This window comes from Scyliorhinus torazame, chromosome 29, assembly GCF_047496885.1.
Source record: "Scyliorhinus torazame isolate Kashiwa2021f chromosome 29, sScyTor2.1, whole genome shotgun sequence".
Classification (NCBI taxonomy): Eukaryota; Metazoa; Chordata; class Chondrichthyes; order Carcharhiniformes; family Scyliorhinidae; genus Scyliorhinus; species Scyliorhinus torazame.
This window is the reverse complement of record NC_092735.1, coordinates 39942619-39964871: the sequence shown is the minus strand read 5'-3', so window position 1 is coordinate 39964871 and position 22253 is coordinate 39942619. Positions and strand designations below refer to the sequence as shown.

General features: G+C 54.3%; 1 protein-coding gene across 5 annotated transcripts in view; it reads left to right on the top strand.

Annotated features, from left to right (window-relative positions):
• Positions 1-339: 339 nt before the first annotated feature.
• LOC140404096 (pleckstrin homology domain-containing family A member 7-like) overlaps positions 340-22253 on the top strand; it is a 68161-nt gene continuing 46247 nt past the window's right edge. For all 5 annotated transcript variants that reach the window (XM_072492497.1, XM_072492496.1, XM_072492495.1 and 2 more), the window contains exons 1-6: positions 340-441; positions 2233-2337; positions 3998-4070; positions 4765-4865; positions 7266-7378; positions 17800-18261. In XM_072492497.1, coding sequence (XP_072348598.1) covers positions 349-441; positions 2233-2337; positions 3998-4070; positions 4765-4865; positions 7266-7378; positions 17800-18261 — 947 coding nt within the window. In that variant the 5' untranslated portion in view covers positions 340-348. The remainder of the gene's footprint in view (positions 442-2232; positions 2338-3997; positions 4071-4764; positions 4866-7265; positions 7379-17799; positions 18262-22253) is intronic.

The following is a 22253-nucleotide window of genomic DNA, read 5'->3' as shown; positions in this document are numbered from 1 at the left end:
GCTAGCACAGTACAAACACCATGTGGTAGCTAGTAAGTCTGGTCAGGCTAGTACAAGGTCTCCAGTTCAATATAGTGTCGACCCACAGCTGAATATGGATGTTAGTTCTATCGTTCAATAAAACTGTGTCGGATCTTCCCCAGTGTGAGAGGTCTGTTTCTCGCATCGCTGCATCAAGTGCAGTCCACACCAAACCGACCTGCCTAACACATCAGGGTCAGTTCCCTGCCTCACACACCAGTTCCCTTCCGCAGAGAGTTGGTGACCAGGAGAGCGGCGAGCGAGGATTGTGTTTTAGTGCCTGATGTTAATGAGGTTTCTCTCTGGGTTTTCAGGCTGATTGTCCTGATGGCTGCGTTTACCGAGAGGTCTCGCAGTGGATTGAGCCAAACGTCCAGTATGGTCACCATCTCGTCCATCAACACCTCATTTGGGTCAAAGGTTAGTGAGTGTCCACAGGGAAATCTGGGGCCTTGTGCCCCCTTCCCCATCCCCTGATTCCTCCTCCCCAGGATTCTCCTTCCTACCCAGCACCCCCTCCCCACCCCGGCACTCCCTCCCCACCCGAGCACCCCCTCCCCACCCCAGCACTCCCTCCCTTACAAATATTCAACTCTTTCAGCGCTGACGGAGTCAGATTGTGGGGGGTGATGGGGGTGGGGGGTGATGGGGGTGGGGGGGGGTGATGGGGGTGGGGGGGTGATGGGGGTGGGGGTGATGGGGTGTGGATGAGATGAGGGTGTGGGGTGATGGGGTGGGGATGATTGGGGCAGGGGTGGGGGGATGGGGTTGGAGGGGATCATGGGGGTGATGGGGTGCGGGGTTGATGGGGATGAGGGGTGATGGGGGGGCGATGGGGTGGGGGGTGATGGGGTGGGGGGGTGATGGGGGTGGGGGGTAATGTTGGGGGAGGGGTGGGAGGGGGTGGGAGGGGTGATGGGGGCTGATGTGGGGTGGGGGGGGTGATGGGGGTGATGTCGGAAGGAGGGGTGGGGATGGTAGGGGGTGGGGGTGATGGGGGGTGATGTCGGAGGGAGGGATGGGGTGATGGGGAGATGAGGGTGGGGGTGATGGGGGTGGGGGGTGATGGGGGTGAAGGGGGTGAGGGGGTGATGGGGGGGTGATGTCATAGGGAGGTGTGGGGTGATGGGGGTGGGGGGTGATGTCGGAGGGAGGGATGGGGTGGGGGGTGATGAGGGTGGGGGTGATGAGGGTGGGGGTGATGGGGGTGAAGGGTGTGGGGGGATGATGGGGGTGATGTCGTAGGGAGGGGTGGGGTGATGGGGGTGGGGGGTGATGGGGGTAGGGGGTGGGGGGTGATGGGGGTGGGGGGGTGATGGGGGTAGGGGGTGATGGGGTGATGGGGGTGGGGGGTGATGGGGGTGGGGGGTGATAAGAACATAAGAACTAGGAGCAGGAGTAGGCCATCTGGCCCCTCGAGCCTGCTCCGCCATTCAATGAGATCATGGCTGATCTTTTGTGGACTCAGCTCCACTTTCCGGCCCGAACACCATAACCCTTAATCCCTTTATTCTTCAAAAAACTATCTATCTTTATCTTAAAAACATTTAATGAAGGAGCCTCTACTGCTTCACTGGGCAAGGAATTCCATAGATTCACAACCCTTTGGGTGAAGAAGTTCCTCCTAAACTCAGTCCTAAATCTACCTCCCCTTATTTTGAGGCTATGCCCCCTAGTTCTGCTTTCACCCGCCAGTGGAAACAACCTGCCCGCATCTATCCTATCTATTCCCTTCATAATTTTATATGTTTCTATAAGATCCCCCCTCATCCTTCTAAATTCCAACGAGTACAGTCCCAGTCTACTCAACCTCTCCTCGTAATCCAACCCCTTCAGCTCTGGGATTAACCTAGTGAATCTCCTCTGCACACCCTCCAGTGCCAGTGCGTCCTTTCTCAAGTAAGGAGACCAAAACTGAACACAATACTCCAGGTGTGGCCTCACTAACACCTTATACAATTGCAGCAGAACCTCCCTAGTCTTAAACTCCATCCCTCTAGCAATGAAGGACAAAATTCCATTCGCCTTCTTAATCACCTGTAAACAACAGTGCCAGAACCTCGAGTCAGAGAATTTTCCAAAGAGCCGCTGAGGTGTTTCCCAATCAGTTCAGGAGAACCTGGCCCCAGAGCTTTCAGGAATTGGCCGCAGTGGTCTCCAGCCTAACAATTATCCATTGCCCAGCTTGACCCTTCATTTGTGTTTCCTTAGCCTCTTCGTACAATGAAGAAAGTTCACACGTTCGCCAAGAGAGACCAGGCGATAAAACGAGACCCAAACTCCGTGACGGTGATGCGGGGCTGGCTCCACAAACAGGTACCGGGTGGGTGAGGGAGGTGGGAGGGGAGGAGCTGGGGAAAGGGGCAGAGGTGAGGAGCGATAGTGAGGTGGAGGGGGGGGGGGGGGGGGGTGTTCACGAGGTTGGGGTGAGTTTATGAAGGGTGAATGTGGGGAGTGGGATCACGGGAAATGGTTGTGGATTGCCGGCCAGGTGGCCAGTTTGAAACCAAATCATCTCCATTAAAACACTGATGTCACTTAATTCAGCAGAGTGCAGGGAGCTGGTTCCAGCGCCGGCGGAATGGACACAAGAGACTCCCAGAGCAAATTTCAAACATGGAGACTGGGCTCCCTCTGGTGGCTTACAGAGTACGGTGCAGCCCAGAAACTCCAGAATGCTGGGCCTGGCACAGAGAATTTCCAGAGAGAGTCAGCACCTTCAGGAACTGTCTCCCAGTGAGAGTCAGCACCTTCAGGAACTGTGTCCCAGTGAGAGTCAGCACCTTCAGGAACTGTGTCCCAGTGAGAGTCAGCACCTTCAGGAACTGTGTCCCAGTGAGAGTCAGCACCTTCAGGAACTGTGCCCCAGTGAGAGTCAGCACCTTCAGGAACTGTCCCCCAGTGAGAGTCAGCACCTTCAGGAACTGTCCCTCAGTGAGAGTCAGCACCTTCAGGAACTGTGTCCCAGTGAGAGTCAGCACCTTCAGGAACTGTCCCCCAGTGAGAGTCAGCACCTTCAGGAACTGTCCCCCAGTGAGAGTCAGCACCTTCAGGAACTGTGTCCCAGTGAGAGTCAGCACCTTCAGGAACTGTGTCCCAGTGAGAGTCAGCACCTTCAGGAACTGTGCCCCAGTGAGAGTCAGCACCTTCAGGAACTGTCCCCCAGTGAGAGTCAGCACCTTCAGGAACTGTCCCTCAGTGAGAGTCAGCACCTTCAGGAACTGTGTCCCAGTGAGAGTCAGCACCTTCAGGAATTGTCCCCCAGTGAGAGTCAGCACCTTCAGGAACTGTCCCCCAGTGAGAGTCAGCACCTTCAGGAACTGTCCCCCAGTGAGAGTCAGCACCTTCAGGAACTGTATCCCAGTGAGAGTCAGCACCTTCAGGAACTGTCTCCCAGTGAGAGTCAGCACCTTCAGGAACTGTCCCCCAGTGAGAGTCAGCACCTTCAGGAACTGTATCCCAGTGAGAGTCAGCACCTTCAGGAACTGTCCCCCAGTGAGAGTCAGCACCTTCAGGAACTGTCCCTCAGTGAGAGTCAGCACCTTCAGGAACTGTGTCCCAGTGAGAGTCAGCACCTTCAGGAACTGTGCCCCAGTGAGAGTCAGCACCTTCAGGAACTGTCCCCCAGTGAGAGTCAGCACCTTCAGGAACTGTCCCCCAGTGAGAGTCAGCACCTTCAGGAACTGTCCCCCAGTGAGAGTCAGCTCCTTCAGGAACTGTCCCCCAGTGAGAGTCAGCACCTTCAGGAACTGTGTCCCAGTGAGAGTCAGCACCTTCAGGAACTGAACCCAGTGAGAGTCAGCACCTTGTGGTGATGGTGGGTAATAAATGAAAGGCAGGGGCCTCCTACGTGATTGTACAGTGTCTCTGCGTTGAGTGGTAACATTGGCTGATGATCATTTGACAGTAATCAGCGCATCATTTCCTCTGGCTACAGAGTCTGATGAATGATTTGAAATGTTTCTCTGTGCTTCAGGATAGCTCTGGCCTTAAGTTGTGGAAGAGAAGATGGTTTGTGCTGTCTGACTTCTGTCTCTTTTATTACAGAGGTAATTAAACCTTCCCTGCTCACTGTCTGCCCGCTGTCTGCCCAGTCTGCCCGCTGTGTGCCCCGTCTGCCCGCTGTCTGCTCGCTGTGTGCCCAGTCTGCCCGCTGTCTGCTCACTGTCTGCCCGCTGTCTGCTCACTGTCTGCCCAGTCTGCCCGCTGTCTGCTCACTGTCTGCCCAGTCTGCCCGCTGTCTGCTCACTGTCTGCCCGCTGTCTGCTCGCTGTGTGCCCAGTCTGCCCACTGTCTGCCCCGTCTGCCCGCTGTCTGCTCGCTGTCTGCTCACTGTCTGCCCCATCTGCCCGCTGTCTGCTCGCTGTCTGCTCGCTGTGTGCCCAGTCTGCCCGCTGTCTGCTCGCTGTCTGCCCGCTGTCTGCTCACTGTCTGCCCCGTCTGCCCGCTGTCTGCTCGCTGTCTGCTCGCTGTCTGCCCCGTCTGCCCGCTGTCTGCTCGCTGTCTGCCCGCTGTCTGCTCGCTGTCTGCCCGCTGTCTGCTCGCTGTCTGCCCCCTGTCAGCCCACTGTCTGCCCCGTCTGCCCGCTGTGTGCCCAATGTCAGCCCAATGCCCAGTCAGCCCCCTGGCTGCTCACTGTCTGCCCAATGTCTGCCACTTCCTGTGGGAAGATGAGGATACGATCTTTCCCTGGATAAAAGGGTTTCTTGGGAGAGCTGATTCTCTGTGTTTTTTGCTCCACAGATAGTCGGGAAGAGAGAATCCTGGGGAGTATTCCAATGCCCAGTTACATCATCACTGCCGCTGATCCACAGGATCGGAAAACACGGAAATTCACTTTCAAAGTTCAGGACAAGTCAGATTTTCAATTGGAAACATGGAGGGGGGGTGCGGGGGGGGAGGGGGTGGGGGGGGGAGGGGGCGGGGTGGGGGGTACGGGGAGGGGTGCGGGGGGGAGGAGGTGGGGGGAGGGGAGGGGTACGGGGAGGGGTGCGGGGGATGGGGTGCGGGGAGGGGTGCGGGGGGAGGGGGCGGGGGGCAGGGGAGGGGGCGGGGGGGTGGGAGGGGAGCGGGGGGTGGGGGAGGGGGTGGGTTGTGGGGGCTGGGGGAGGGGGGTAGGGGAGGGGAGTGGGGGAGGTGTGCGGGGAGGGGTGCGAGGGGGAGGGGTGCAGGGGGAGGGGTGTGGGGGAGGGGTGCGGGGGGCGGGTGCGTGGGAGGGGTGCGGGGGAGGGGTGCGGGAGGGGAAGGGTGCGAGGGGGAGGGGTGCGGGAGGAGGGTGCGGGGGGAGGGGTGCGGGGGGGGACGGGTGCGAGGGGAGGGGTGCGGGGGGGAGGGTGTGGGGGGAGGGTGCGGGGGGGAGGGATGCGAGGGAGAGGGGTGCGGGGAGGGGTGCCGCGGGGGAGGGGTGCGGGGAGGGGTGCAGGGGTGCGGGGGGAGGGGTGCCGGGGTGCGGGGGGAGGGGTGCGGGGGAGGGGTGCAAGGGGAGGGGTGCGGGGGAGGGATGCGAGGGGGAGGGGTGCGGGGGGTGGGTGCGGGGGGAGGGATGTGAGGGGGACGGGTGCGGGGAAGCGTGCGGGGGGACGGGTGTGGGTGGGAGGGGTGCGAGGGGGAGGGGTGCGGGGGGTGGGGTGCCGGGGGGCAGGGGGGCAGAGGTGCGGGGGGAGGGGGTGCGGAGGGAGGGTGCGAGGAGGAGGGGTGCGGGTGTAGGGTGCGGGGGGAGGGTGCCGGGGGGCAGAGGTGCGGGGGGGGGGAGGGGTGCGAGGGGAGGGGTGCGGAGGGAGGGTGCGAGGGGGAGGGGTGCGGGGGTAGGGTGCGGGGGGAGGGGTGCCGGGGGGCAGAGGTGCGGGGGGGAGGGGTGCGAGGGGAGGGGTGCGGAGGGAGGGTGCGAGGGGAGGGGTGCGGGGGGAGGGGTGCCGGGGGGCAGAGGTGCGGGGGAGGGGTGCCGGGGGGCAGGGGTGCGGAGGGAGGGTGCGAGGGGGAGGGGTGCGGGGGTAGGGTGCGGGGGAGGGGTGCCGGGGGGCAGAGGTGCGGGGGGGGGGAGGGGTGCGAGGGCAGGGGTGCGGAGGGAGGGTGCGAGGGGGAGGGGTGCGGGGGTAGGGTGCGGGGGGAGGGGTGCCGGGGGGCAGAGGTGCGGGGGGGAGGGGTGCCGGGGGGCAGGGGGGGGAGAGGTACGGGGAGGGGTGGGGGAGGGTCAGAAGAATGTGACAGAGTGGGAGAGGACATTGGTGACGGTGGGTCTGAGGAAGGTGGGAACGGGGTTGGGATGGTTCCGTTTGCCATAATCATGGGGCTGGACTCTCCGAATTTGCGGTTATGTCCAGAGAAAGTGTCTGGCCTTCCGATGAACAGTCGCCGTTGCCCCTGCACCGATGCTCCGCCCAGTGGGGGGGCTCGCCACGTAAAGCCCCCAGCTTTACCTGTGGATACGGACACAGAATGACTGGCCGCGCGAGGACCCGGCCTGCCGGATTGTGCACCCCTGAGACCCCCTCACCACCCCCGGACCACCCCCTAGCAGTCCCCCCCCGATGTCCCCCCTGCCAGCAGAACGGCTCCCCCCTCCACCACCGACTGTGGCGACGCTCGACACAGTCCTCAACCGCCACGCGAGGTCCCCGGAAATTGAGAGGACACGCGACCGACGGTGTCGGGAAGTCGACACGTCGGGGGCGGAGAATCTGAAAAACAGCGCCGCCCCGATTTCTCCGGCCAATCACCGAACGCGATTTTGTGTCGGCAATCTGAGAATCCTGTGCGTGATTTCTGAATCACTCGGGGGTAAAACCTGTGAGATTCGTGGAAATAACTCCACATTTCTGTCAGAATTGGGTTCCGGGTCTAATCAGGAAAATCAGCAACTCCCGGGTCTCTGAGTCTCCGGGTCCAGTGATGGAGTCTCTGGGGAAATTCCTGGGATTTCTGTGTGGGATTAGTTACTTTCTCCTCCCACGTGGACTTTGCAATTCTCGCAAAGGGTGAACCGGGCAGATCAGTCAGGGTGAAGTGGGAACTCCAGTCTTTAGGGTTAGGATTAGAACGTGGAACTGACCTAATAACCGAAACACAGTAATCAATGTTTTTACTGAGATTTATCGATTTTTGCTGTGATGTGACTTCTTGAAGCAATGCTCCATTATCCATCATTCCTGGTTGAATGTCAAGAAGGATGTGAGGAGAGAGGGTTATAACAGAGAAAGGAAACATTCAATAGTGAACACTGTTTAATCTGATTTCCTGTCCTTCAGGCTGAACACTCAGGAATGAGAACCTATTATTTCAGCGCTGACACTCAGGAGGATATGAATGGATGGATCAGAGCTCTGATCCACTCCGCACGTGTGGAACCTGAATACACCAGGTCAGGAGTTCAAACACTTGTAATTATTGTCAAATCCAGAAATTTCCCAATGCCTTCCCAATCTTTCCTGTTGTAGAGTCCCAATGGATCAAACCCCTTCCCATTCATTCCTAATGTACAGAATCCCAATGAATCAAACCCCTTCCCATTCACTCCCACTGTACAGAATCCCAATGGACCCAAACCCCTTCCCATTCACCCCCACTGTACAGAATCCCAATGGATCAAACCCCTTCCCATTCACCCCCACTGTACAGAATCCCAATGGATCAAACCGCTTCCCATTCACTCCCACTGTACAGAATCCCAATGGATCAAACCGCTTCCCATTCACTCCCACTGTACAGAATCCCAATGGATCAAACCACTTCCCATTCACTCCCACTGTACAGAATCCCAATGGATCAAACCGCTTCCCATTCACCCCTCTGTAGAGAATCCCAATCGATCAAACCCTTTCCCATTCACTCCCACTGTACAGAATCCCAATGGATCAAACCCTTTCCCATTCACTCCCACTGTACAGAATCCCAATGGATCAAACCCTTTCCCATTCACTCCCACTGTACAGAATCCCAATGGATCAAACCCTTTCCCATTCACTCCCACTGTACAGAATCCCAATGGACCCAAACCCCTTCCCATTACCCCCCCTGTACAGAATCCCAATGGATCAAATCCCTTCCCATTCACCCCCACTGTACAGAATCCCAATGGATCAAACCACTTCCCATTCACTCCCACTGTACAGAATCCCAATGGATCAAACCGCTTCCCATTCACTCCCACTGTACAGAATCCCAATGGATCAAACCCTTTCCCATTCACTCCCACTGTACAGAATCCCAATGGATCAAACCGCTTCCCATTCACCCCCACTGTACAGAATCCCAATGGATCAAACCCTTTCCCATTCACTCCCACTGTACAGAATCCCAATGGATCAAACCCTTTCCCATTCACCCCCACTGTACAGAATCCCAATGGATCAAACCGCTTCCCATTCACTCCCACTGTACAGAATCCCAATGGATCAAACCCCTTCCCATTCACTCCCACTGTACAGAATCCCAATGGATCAAACCCTATCCCATTCACTCCCACTGTACAGAATCCCAATGGATCAAACCCCTTCCCATTCACTCCCACTGTACAGAATCCCAATGGATCAAATCCCTTCCCATTCACTCCCACTGTACAGAATCCCAATGGATCAAACCCTTTCCCATTCACTCCCACTGTACAGAATCCCAATGGATCAAACCCTTTCCCATTCACTCCCACTGTACAGAATCCCAATGGATCAAACCGCTTCCCATTCACCCCCACTGTACAGAATCCCAATGGATCAAACCCCTTCCCATTCACCCCCACTGTACAGAATCCCAATGGATCAAACCCTATCCCATTCACTCCCACTGTACAGAATCCCAATGGATCAAACCCTTTCCCATTCACTCCCACTGTACAGAATCCCAATGGATCAAACCCTTTCCCATTCACTCCCACTGTACAGAATCCCAATCGATCAAACCGCTTCCCATTCACTCCCACTGTACAGAATCCCAATGGCTCAAACCCTTTCCCATTCACTCCCACTGTACAGAATCCCAATGGATCAAACCGCTTCCCATTCACCCCCACTGTACAGAATCCCAATGGATCAAACCCTTTCCCATTCACTCCCACTGTACAGAATCCCAATGGATCAAACCCTTTCCCATTCACCCCCACAGTACAGAATCCCAATGGATCAAACCGCTTCCCATTCACTCCCACTGTACAGAATCCCAATGGATCAAACCCCTTCCCATTCACTCCCACTGTACAGAATCCCAATCGATCAAACCCTTTCCCATTCACTCCCACTGTACAGAATCCCAATGGATCAAACCCCTTCCCATTCACTCCCACTGTACAGAATCCCAATGGATCAAACCCCTTTCCATTCACTCCCACTGTACAGAATCCCAATGGATCAAACCGCTTCCCATTCACTCCCACTGTACAGAATCCCAATGGATCAAACCCTTTCCCATTCACCCCCACTGTACAGAATCCCAATGGATCAAACCCTTTCCCATTCACCCCCACTGTACAGAATCCCAATGGATCAAACCCTATCCCATTCACTCCCACTGTACAGAATCCCAATGGATCAAACCCCTTCCCATTCACTCCCACTGTACAGAATCCCAATGGATCAAATCCCTTCCCATTCACTCCCACTGTACAGAATCCCAATGGATCAAACCCTTTCCCATTCACTCCCACTGTACAGAATCCCAATGGATCAAACCCCTTCCCATTCACTCCCACTGTACAGAATCCCAATGGATCAAACCCTTTCCCATTCACTCCCACTGTACAGAATCCCAATGGATCAAACCCTTTCCCATTCACCCCCACTGTACAGAATCCCAATGGATCAAACCCCTTCCCATTCACCCCCACTGTACAGAATCCCAATGGATCAAACCCTTTCCCATTCACTCCCACTGTACAGAATCCCAATGGATCAAACCCTTTCCCATTCACCCCCACTGTACAGCATCCCAATGGATCAAACCCTTTCCCATTCACCCCCACTGTACAGAATCCCAATGGATCAAATCCCTTCCCATTCACTCCCACTGTACAGAATCCCAATCGATCAAACCGCTTCCCATTCACTCCCACTGTACAGAATCCCAATGGATCAAACCCCTTCCCATTCACTCCCACTGTACAGTATCCCAATCAATCAAACCGCTTCCCATTCACTCCCACTGTACAGAATCCCAATGGATCAAATCCCTTCCCATTCACTCCCACTGTACAGAATCCCAATCGATCAAACCGCTTCCCATTCACTCCCACTGTACAGAATCCCAATGGATCAAACCGCTTCCCATTCACTCCCACTGTACAGAATCCCAATTGATCAAACCCTTTCCCATTCACTCCCACTGTACAGAATCCCAATGGATCAAATCGCTTCCCATTCACTCCCACTGTACAGAATCCCAATGGATCAAACCCCTTCCCATTCACTCCCACTGTACAGAATCCCAATGGATCAAACCCTTTCCCATTCACTCCCACTGTACAGAATCCCAATGGATCAAACCCCTTCCCATTCACTCCCACTGTACAGAATCCCAATGGATCAAACCCTTTCCCATTCACCCCCACTGTACAGAATCCCAATCGATCAAACCCCTTCCCATTCACTCCCACTGTACAGAATCCCAATGGATCAAACCCTTTCCCATTCACTCCCACTGTACAGCATCCCAATGGATCAAACCGCTTCCCATTCACTCCCACTGTACAGAATCCCAATCGATCAAACCCTTTCCCGTTCACTCCCACTGTACAGAATCCCAATGGATCAAACCGCTTCCCATTCACTCCCACTGTACAGAATCCCAATCGATCAAACCCCTTCCCATTCACTCCCACTGTACAGAATCCCAATGGATCAAACCCTTTCCCATTCACTCCCACTGTACAGAATCCCAATGGATCAAACCCTTTCCCATTCACTCCCACTGTACAGAATCCCAATGGATCAAACCCTTTGCCATTCACCCCCACTGTACAGAATCCCAATGGATCAAACCCTTTCCCATTCACCCCCACTGTACAGAATCCAAATGGATCAAATCCCTTCCCATTCACTCCCACTGTACAGAATCCCAATCGATCAAACCGCTTCCCATTCACTCCCACTGTACAGAATCCCAATCGATCAAACCGCTTCCCATTCACTCCCACTGTACAGAATCCCAATGGATCAAATCCCTTCGCATTCACTTCCACTGTACAGAATCCCAATCGATCAAACCGCTTCCCATTCACTCCCACTGTACAGAATCCCAATGGATCAAACCGCTTCCCATTCACTCCCACTGTACAGAATCCCAATCGATCAAACCCTTTCCCATTCACTCCCACTGTACAGAATCCCAATGGATCAAACCGCTTCCCATTCACTCCCACTGTACAGAATCCCAATGGATCAAACCCTTTCCCATTCACTCCCACTGTACAGAATCCCAATGGATCAAACCCCTTCCCATTCACTCCCACTGCACAGAATCCCAATGGATCAAATCCCTTCCCATTCACTCCCACTGTACAGAATCCCAATGGATCAAATCCCTTCCCATTCACTCCCACTGTACAGAATCCCAATGGATCAAACCCTTTCCCATTCACTCCCACTGTACAGAATCCCAATGGATCAAACCGCTTCCCATTCACTCCCACTGTACAGAATCCCAATTGATCAAACCCTTTCCCGTTCACTCCCACTGTACAGAATCCCAATGGATCAAACCGCTTCCCATTCACTCCCACTGTACAGAATCCCAATCGATCAAACCCCTTCCCATTCACTCCCACTGTACAGAATCCCAATCGATCAAACCCTTTCCCGTTCACTCCCACTGTACAGAATCCCAATGGATCAAACCCCTTCCCATTCACTCCCACTGTACAGAATCCCAATCGATCAAACCCTTTCCCGTTCACTCCCACTGTACAGAATCCCAATGGATCAAACCGCTTCCCATTCACTCCCACTGTACAGAATCCCAATGGATCAAATCCCTTCCCATTCACTCCCACTGTACAGAATCCCAATGGATCAAACCGCTTCCCATTCACTCCCACTGTACAGAATCCCAATGGATCAAACCCTTTCCCATTCACTCCCACTGTACAGAATCCCAATGGATCAAACCCTTTCCCATTCACCCCCACTGTACAGAATCCCAATGGATCAAACCCTTTCCCGTTCACTCCCACTGTACAGAATCCCAATGGATCAAACCCTTTCCCATTCACTCCCACTGTACAGAATCCCAATGGATCAAACCGCTTCCCATTCACTCCCACTGTACAGAATCCCAATTGATCAAACCCTTTCCCGTTCACTCCCACTGTACAGAATCCCAATGGATCAAACCGCTTCCCCTTCACTCCCACTGTACAGAATCCCAATCGATCAAACCCCTTCCCATTCACTCCCACTGTACAGAATCCCAATCGATCAAACCCTTTCCCGTTCACTCCCACTGTACAGAATCCCAATGGATCAAACCCCTTCCCATTCACTCCCACTGTACAGAATCCCAATCGATCAAACCCTTTCCCGTTCACTCCCACTGTACAGAATCCCAATGGATCAAACCGCTTCCCATTCACTCCCACTGTACAGAATCCCAATGGATCAAACCCTTTCCCATTCACCCCCACTGTACAGAATCCCAATGGATCAAATCCCTTCCCATTCACTCCCACTGTACAGAATCCCAATGGATCAAACCGCTTCCCATTCACTCCCACTGTACAGAATCCCAATGGATCAAACCCTTTCCCATTCACTCCCACTGTACAGAATCCCAATGGATCAAACCCTTTCCCATTCACCCCCACTGTACAGAATCCCAATGGATCAAATCCCTTCCCATTCACTCCCACTGTACAGAATCCCAATGGATCAAACCCTTTCCCATTCACTCCCACTGTACAGAATCCCAATGGATCAAATCCCTTCCCATTCACTCCCACTGTACAGAATCCCAATCGATCAAACCGCTTCCCATTCACTCCCACTGTACAGAATCCCAATGGATCAAACCCTTTCCCATTCACTCCCACTGTACAGAATCCCAATGGATCAAACCCTTTCCCATTCACCCCCACTGTACAGAATCCCAATGGATCAAACCCCTTCCCATTCACTCCCACTGTACAGAATCCCAATGGATCAAACCCTATCCCATTCACTCCCACTGTACAGAATCCCAATGGATCAAACCCCTTCCCATTCACTCCCACTGTACAGAATCCCAATGGATCAAATCCCTTCCCATTCACTCCCACTGTACAGAATCCCAATCGATCAAACCGCTTCCCATTCACTCCCACTGTACAGAATCCCAATCGATCCGGCTCTTTATTATTTAATCCTGTTACTTGGTATCAAACGTTTTGCAATTTGCTGCCAGGTTTCAGGCGTCAGGCAGCTGAAGGGACAAAGTCCTGGGTAAGGCGACCAAAACTGTGCATCGTACTCCAGCTGCACATTCACCAATACTCAGTATCAGTGTAAAATCACCATAGTCCCAAAGACCATGAGCTGCTTTCCCCTTTGAGGGGGAGAGCTGACTGGTGGTGATTTAACCCGAGTGTCACCCACACCTCAGGCGAGGGGCGAGGTTGAGAAGGCGGGGCCTTCAGGAATAACCTCAGCCGGTATGGGGATTGAACCCACGCTGCTGGCCCCACTCTGTATTGTCGAAAAACCTCTTCTATTATTTTACTCTAATCTCTTTGCAATGTAGGCTGACATACCATTTACCTTTTTAATTGCCTACTGTACCTGAATATTGACTTCCTGTGATCCTTGTGCAGGACTAGATAGCGTAGACAGGAGGAAACATTTCCCCTTGGTGGAGGGGCCAATGACCACGGGGGCAGAGATTTAAGGTGAGGGGCAGGAGGGTTCGAGGGGATGTGAGGAGAAACCTTTTCCCCCCGGAAGGGGGTGGGAGTCTGGAGCCCGCTGCCGGAGAGGGGGGTGGAGGCTGAGAGCCTCAGAACGTTTCAGGATTTAGATGTGCCCCTGCGATCCCAGGACTATGGGTCGAGTGCTGGAAAATGGGATTGGAATAGTTAGGTGGTGGGTTTTGACCGGCACAGACGGGATGGGCCGAACGGGATTTCCTGCACAGTCGACCTCAATGACATGTAGGTCCCAGTTTCAATTTCTCAGGCTGTCAACTTTAAAATACATTCTGCTCCGAAAGGGGATAATTTCCCACTTCTCCACATTTTACTGCGATGTCTATTTTGTGGCAGCATTTTATATTCAGTTTAAAATAAACAATTTGGCTTTTCGCTCCCATCTCCTGGAACCATTACAGTTACTTTTCCACCTAGCTTTGTTACATCAGTAAACTCGGATACATTGCCCTAAATCCCTTCATTAAATCTCTTCACCGGGAATCCCAGAATGTGAAGTTAGCTCGTTAGGACTGAGATGAGAACTTCTTCATTCAGAGCATGGTGGATCTTTGGAATTCTCCACTGCGAGAGGGAGTTTGATCCATCATTGATTATATTCAATAAGTAGTCCTACAACACCAGGTTAAAGTCCAACAGATTTGTTTCGAATCACTAGTTTTCGGAGCGCTGCTCCTTCCTCAGATGAGTGAGGAAGGAGCAGCGCTCCGAAAGCTAGTGATTCGAAACAAACCTGTTGGACTTTAACCTGGTGTTGTAAGACTTCTTACTGTGCTCACCCCAGTCCAACGCAAGCATCTCCACATCATGATTATATCCAAGACTCAGGTTAGAGGGGCTGAATGGCCCACTCCTGGGGCGTCATTCTCCGACCCGGCCGTTGGCCGCCGTGAATCCCGCCCCCAGTCCCCGCCGAAGTCTCCGGTACCGGAGATTGGGCGGGGGCGGGAATCGGGCCGCGCCGGTTGGCGGGACCCCCCCGCTGGATTCTCCGGCCCGGATGGGCCGAAGTCCCGCCCAGAAATTGCCTGTCCCGCCGGCGTAAATCAAAGCTGGTATTTACCGGCGGGACCAGGCGGCGTGGGCGGGCTCCGGGGTCCTGGGGGGGGCGCGGAGCGATCTGACCCCGGGGGGTGCCCCCACGGTGGCCTGGCCCGCGATCGGGGCCCACCGATCCGCGGGCGGGCCTGTGCCGTGGGGGAACTCTTTCCCTTCCGCCTCCGCCACGGCCTCCACCATGGCGGAGGCGGAAGAGACTCTCCCCACTGCGCATGCGCGGGAAACTGTCAGCGGCCGCTGACGCTCCCGCGCATGCGCTGGGAAACTGACAGCGGCCGCTGACACTCCCGCGCATGCGCCGCATTTCCGCGCCAGCTGGCGGGGCAAAAAACGCCATTTCCGCCAGCTGGCGGGGCGGAAATCCCTCCGGCGTCGGCCTAGCCCCTCAATGTTGGGGCTCGGCCACCCAAAGATGCGGAGCATTCCGCACCTTTGGGGCGGCGCGATGCCCGACTGATTTGTGCCGTTTTGGGCGCCAGTTGGCGGACATCGCGCCGTTTCCGGAGAATTGCGCCCCTGATGTGGGTTTGAGAGGAGGAAGAGTATGTAGGTCGTGGTGTTTGAACTTTAGAGTTAAGGCTGTAGAGTTAATAAAATCACAGGAGCTCGTGGAGATTGCCAGTTAAAAGCAGTTTACTGACACCGAGCAAGGCTCCTATTGGTCGATTTACATTTTGCGATATTTATCACGTTGAATATAATCTGTTTCTCCATGTTGAGGATCAGCTTGTCTTTAACATCAGATTTTAACAGCTCTGCCCAATTATCTATCGGTCCCCAGGCAAAGTTCCCAAACTTGTGATCCCGGGTGATGCCTGATGAACTGGCTCCCTTTCCTTATTCAACCACTTTGGGGGGTCACAACAAGATTCATTTCAAACAGATTCCTTCTTTTAGGGATCATTTTCCCAGTCTAACTCGACCAGGCTCAGGTTAAAGTAAGAGTGGGGGGGAGTCCGGTGGATGATGTAGGTGGTGCTGGGGGGGGGGGTCCGGTGGATGATGTAGGTGGTGCTGGGGGGGGGAGTCCGGTGGATGATGTAGGTGGTGCTGGTGGGGGGGGGGGGTTCCGGTGGATGATGTAGGTGGTGCTGGGGGGGGGGGAGAGAGTCCGGGCCCAGGTTCGATCCCGGCTCTGGGTCACTGGCCGTGTGGAGTTTGCACATTCTCCCCGTGTCTGCGTGGGTTTCGCCCCCACAACCCAAAGATGTACAAGGGTGGGTGGATTGGCCACACTAAATTGTCCCTTAATTGAAAAAAATTTATTGGGTACTCTAAATTTATTTTAAAAATAAAAAAAGTATATAGACAAATCAGTCTTTGACTTGTCAGTGGAACCTTGCACTGTTCGGGATTCCAGTAGTGCTGACTGCAGTAGTTGAATAGTTTTTTTTTTTAATTTAAATTATTTTTATTCACATTTTTGTCAAAAACATGATTTTTGCATAACCATACGCAACAATTAACAGAACAAAATAAATGTTAACCGTATATACAAAGAAAAGAACAATACAACGTAAGGATCCCCCCCCCCCCCCCACCCCGGGATGCTGCTGTTGACCTTTACTGCTCTCCTAGAAAGTCGAGGAACGGCTGCCACCTCCGGAACCCGCCATGGACCCTCTCAAGGCAAAACTTTATTTTCTCGAGACTGAGAAACCCAGCCATGTCACTAACCCAAGTCTCCACACTCGGGGGCTTCGAGTCCTTCCACATTAACAGGGTCTCTGGGCTACCAGGGGGGCAAAGGCCAGGACGTCGGCCTCTTTCGCTTCCTGAACTCCCGGATCCTCTGACACTCCAAAGATCGCTACCTCCGGACTCGGCACCACCCGCGTGTCTAAGCTCTTGGACATTGCCTTAGCAAAACCCCGCCAGAATCCCTTAAGAGTCGGGCATGCCCAGAACACATGGGCATGATCTGCAGGGCTTCCCGCACACCTCGCACATTTATCCTCAACACCAAAGAACTTGCTCATCCTGGTTGCCGTCATGCGTGCCCGGTGGACCACCTTAAACTGGATTAAGCTAAGCCTGGCACATGATGAGGAGGAATTGACCCTATTTAGGCGTCCGCCCACAGGCCCGCATCCAGCTCCCCACCTAGCTCCTCCTCCCATTTGCCCTTAAGCTCCTCTACTGGGGCTTCCTCCGCCTCCTGAAGTTCCCGGTAGATGTCCGAAACCTCCCCCAGGTACCACCCTATCCTGCGTGGGGGTAGCAGCGGGAATGATACCACCCGTTTTTTCAGAAAGGCGCTGAATAGTTGGTTTTGATATTCCAGTGTTCCGTGGTTTAAGTGAGAATCTGCCCTCTTTCCTTTTCAGCTGTGGCTTTGCTGACTTGGCCGTCTTCAGCAATCAGAGAGAGATACCTGCAAAACTTGTAGGAGTAATGCTGGCGGCCTTTCCTCCTGTGTCACATACTGACGCACCCAGTGTGAGTCGACATTGACCACGTTTTGCAGTTGGTCTTTATCCCAGTCTTTGTATATTCCTGGAAGTTGAGATCTACAAACCGGTCTTGGACATTCCTGCGGAGATTATAATCCGCTCCCATTATCTCCACAGGAGATAGTAGTTACTTTCAGTATGGCTTCTGTGCTCTTGATGTATCCTTGGCTGGAGACAGGGGGTGATTCCATTGTCTCTCTCTCTTAGCACCAGCCACCAGCAATTCACCCAGTGATCTGGTTGCCATCCACAGCCATCTTTGGCCTCTATGTCCATTTGTAAAACCACTGGTCGTATTTAAGAGCTCAGTATATTGGGACGTAATTTGGAGTTTTCTTCACCTTCACAACACAGTTTATTCACCCTTTAAATGTTTGCTTTTTGTTTTTCCAGCGTCACCTCGATGAAAGCTCCAAAGCGAGTTCCACAGGAACAGCGATATTCCAGCTTTGAGGATTTCACAAATGCTGGCTTGCTCCAGGACCGGGGAAATGCCCAAAGCGCCGAATCACTGGAAATCGCCAAACTGTCAGCGCCAATGCAGCAAGTGGGCTGCAGGAGTGAAATGATGGAAAGGAAATTGGAGAAGGTCAGACAGGACCTGCTGGCGCCAACCGATAGTCACAGAGATGACCCACGTTTAACCATCTCCCTCGAGCAGCTGACCCCCCCACCACACAATGGTACTGTCCCCCCGTCCACTCCCACAAGTGGGGTTCAGAACAGCGCGTTCAGATTTGAGGGGGGTGCCAAGCCTGGGGTTGAGTACGTGGACCCACAGAGAAGCTCATTGTGTAATGTTGAGCAATGGGTTCGTTCCCAGAAAGAGCAACTCCCTGAGGAACAGGAGGATGAGTAAGTAGACGAGAATGCTGCTTGAATCCTTTTTAAAATCAATTTACAGTACCCAATTATTTTTTTTCCAATTAAGGGGCAATTTAGCGCGGCCAATCCACCTACCCTGCACATCTTTGGGTTGTGGGGGTGAAACCCACGCAGACATGGGGAGAATGTGCAAACTCCACACGGACAGTGACCCAGGGCCGGGATCGAACCCGGGACCTCGGCGCCGTGAGGCAGTAGTGCTAACCACTGCGCCACCTTGCTGCTTGAATCCTGATGTACAACCTCCCCAGTACAACTGCAGAGTAATTGCAAAAATCAGCGAGAAAGAGTCCAGGTTTATTGCCTGATCCCTGGTCTCATCGCCATTGGGTATTTGAAAGGTTTCTTCAGCAAATGGATGAAGAGAGTATCTTCAAAACCTGAGAAAGGCCAGTTCGAGCCCGAGCCAAAGTGACTGAATCTTCATTCCGACACCTTGAGATTGTACGGAGGAGGCTGGTGTTTGGATTGGATTGGATTTGTTTATTGTCACGTGTACCGAGGTACAGTGAAAAGTATTTTTCTGCGAGCAGCTCAACAGATCATTAAGTACATGGGAAGAAAAGGGAATAAAAGAAAATACATAATAGGGCAACACAACATATACAATGTAACTACATAAGCACTGGCATCGGATGAAGCATACAGGGTGTAGTGTCAATGAAATCTGTCCATAAGAGGGTCATTTAGGAGTCTGGTGACTGGGGAAGAAGCTGTTTTTGAGTCTGTTCGTGCGTGTTCTCAGACTTCTGTATCTCCTGCCCGATGGAAGAAGTTGGAAGAGTGAGTAAGCCGGGTGGGAGGGGTCTTTGATTAAGCTGCCCGCTTTCCCCAGGCAGCGGGAGGTGTAGATGGAGTCAATGGATGGGAGGCAGGTTCGTGTGGTGGACTGGGCGGTGCTCACGACTCTCTGAAGTTTCTTGCGGCCCTGGGCCGAGCAGTTGCCATACCAGGCTGTGATGCAGCCCGATAGGATGCTTTCTATGGTGCATCTGTAAAAGTTGGTAAGGGTTAATGTGGACATGCCGAATTTCCTTAGTTTCCTGAGGAAGTATAGGCGCTGTTGTGCTTTCTTGGGGGTAGCGTTGACTGTCAGGAGAAGAAGGTTCACTGACAAAAGTAAGATCAATAAAATGCGGAGATGATAGGTCACAAGAGGGATCAGAAATCAATTGAATAAACTCCTGTTTCAGGAACTTCTTTTGACTGAGGAGTTCTTATCAGCCTCAGCACAGAAAGGTCAACACCCCTCACAACAATCTGGCTTCAGGTCAGAAGTTCAGTACTGAGGGAGTGCCGCACTGTCAGAGGGTCAGTACTGAGGGAGTGCCGCACTGTCAGAGAGTCTGCACTGAGGGAGTGCCGCACTGTCAGAAGGTCAGTACTGAGGGAGTGCCACACTGTCAGAGGGTCAGTACTGAGGGAGTGCCGCACTGTCAGAGGGTCAGTACCGAGGGAGTGCCGCACTGTCAGAGGGTCAGTACTGAGGGAGTGCTGCACTGTCAGAGGGTCAGGACTGAGGGAGTGCTGCACAGTCAGAGGGTCAGTACTGAGGGAGTGCTGCACAGTCAGAGGGTCAGTACTGAGGGAGTGCTGCACTGTCAGAGTATCAGGACTGAGGGAGTGCTGCACTGTCAGAGGGTCAGGACTGAGGGAGTGCTGCATTGTCAGAGGATCAGGACTGAGGGAGTGCTGCACTGTCAAAGGGTCAGTACTGAGGGAGTGCCGCACTGTCAGAGGGTCAGTACTGAGGGAGTGCGCACTGTCAGAGGGTCAGTACTGAGGGAGCGCCGCACTGTCAGAGGGTCAGTACTGAGGGAGTGCCGCACTGTCTGAGGGTCAGTGCTGAGGGAGTGTCGCACTGTCAGAGGGTCAGTACTGAGGGAGTGCCGCACTGTCTGAGGGTCAGTACTGAGGGAGTGCCGCACTGTCAGAAGGTCAGTACTGAGGGAGTGCCGCACTGTCAGAGGGTCAGTACTGAGGGAGTGCCGCATTGTCAGAGGGTCAGTACTGAGGGAGTGCCGCACTGTCAGTGGGTCAGTACTGAGGGAGTGCCGCACTGTCAGAGGGTCAGTACTGAGGGAGTGCCGCACTGTCAGAGGGTCAGTACTGAGGGACGGCTGCACTGTCAGAGGGTCAGTACTGAGGGAGTGCCGCACTGTCAGAGGGTCAGTACTGAGGGAGTGCCACACTGTCAGAGGGTCAGTAATGAGGGAGTGCCGCACTGTCAGAGGCTCAATACTGAGGGAGTGCTGCACTGTCAGAGGGTCAGTACTGAGGGAGTGCTGCACTGTCAGAGGGTCAGTACTGAGGGAGTGCTGCACTGACAGAGGGTCAGTACTGAGGGACGGCCGCACTGTCAGAGTATCAGGACTGAGGGAATGCTGCACTGTCAGAGGGTCAGGACTGAGGGAGTGCTGCACTGTCAGAGGGTCAGGACTGAGGGAGTGCTGCACTGTCAGAGGGTCAGTACTGAGGGTTGCTGCACTGTCAGAGGGTCAGTACTGAGGGTGTGCTGCATTGTCAGAGGGTCAGTACTGAGGGTTGCTGCACTGTCAGAGGGTCAGTACTGAGGGAGTGCCGCACTGTCAGAGGGTCAGTACTGAGGGAGCGCCGCACTGTCAGAGGGTCAGTACTGAGGGAGTGCCGCACTGTCTGAGGGTCAGTACTGAGGGAGTGTCGCACTGTCAGAGGGTCAGTACTGAGGGAGTGCCGCACTGTCTGAGGGTCAGTACTGAGGGAGTGCCGCACTGTCAGAGGGTCAGTACTGAGGGACTGCTGCACTGTCAGAGGGTCAGTGCTGAGGGAGTGCTGCACTGTCAGAGGGTCAGGACTGAGAGAGTGCTGCACTGTCAGAGGGTCAGTACTGAGGGAGTGCTGCACTGTCAGAGGGTCAGTACTGAGGGAGTGCCGCACTGTCAGAGGGTCAGTACTGAGGGAGTGCCGCACTGTCTCAGGGTCAGTACTGAGGGAGCGCCGCACTGTCAGAGGTTCAGTACTGAGGGAGTGCCGCACTGTCAGAGGGTCAGTACTGAGGGAGTGCTGCACTGTCAGAGGGTCAGTACTGAGGGACGGCTGCACTGTCAGAGGGTCAGTACTGAGGGAGTGCCGCATTGTCAGTGGGTCAGTACTGAGGGAGTGCCGCACTGTCAGAGGGTCAGTACTGAGGGAGTGCTGCACTGTCAGAGGGTCAGTACTGAGGGACGGCTGCACTGTCAGAGGGTCAGTACTGAGGGAGTGCCGCACTGTCAGAGGTTCAGTACTGAGGGAGTGCCACACTGTCAGAGGGTCAGTAATGAGGGAGTGCCGCACTGTCAGAGGGTCAGTACTGAGGGAGTGCCGCACTGTCAGAGGCTCAATACTGAGGGAGTGCTGCACTGTCAGAGGGTCAGTACTGAGGGAGTGCCGCACTGTCAGAGGGTCAGTACTGAGGGAGTGCCGCACTGTCAGAGGGTCAGTACTGAGGGAGTGCCGCACTGTCAGAGGGTCAGTACTGAGGGAGTGCTGCACTGTCAGAGGGTCAGTACTGAGGGAGTGCTGCACTGTCAGAGGGTCAGTACTGAGGGAGTGCTGCACTGTCAGAGGGTCAGTACTGAGGGAGTGCTGCACTGTCAGATGGTCAGTACAGAGGGACGGCCGCACTGTCAGAGGGTCAGTACTGAGGGAGTGCTGCACTGTCAGAGGGTCAGGACTGAGGGAGTGCTGCACTGTCAGAGGGTCAGTACTGAGGGTTGCTGCACTGTCAGAGGGTCAGTACTGAGGGTGTGCTGCATTGTCAGAGGGTCAGTACTGAGGGTTGCTGCACTGTCAGAGGGTCAGTACTGAGGGAGTGCCGCACTGTCAGAGGGTCAGTACTGAGGGAGCGCCGCACTGTCAGAGGGTCAGTACTGAGGGAGTGCCGCACTGTCTGAGGGTCAGTACTGAGGGAGTGTCGCACTGTCAGAGGGTCAGGAGTGAGGGAG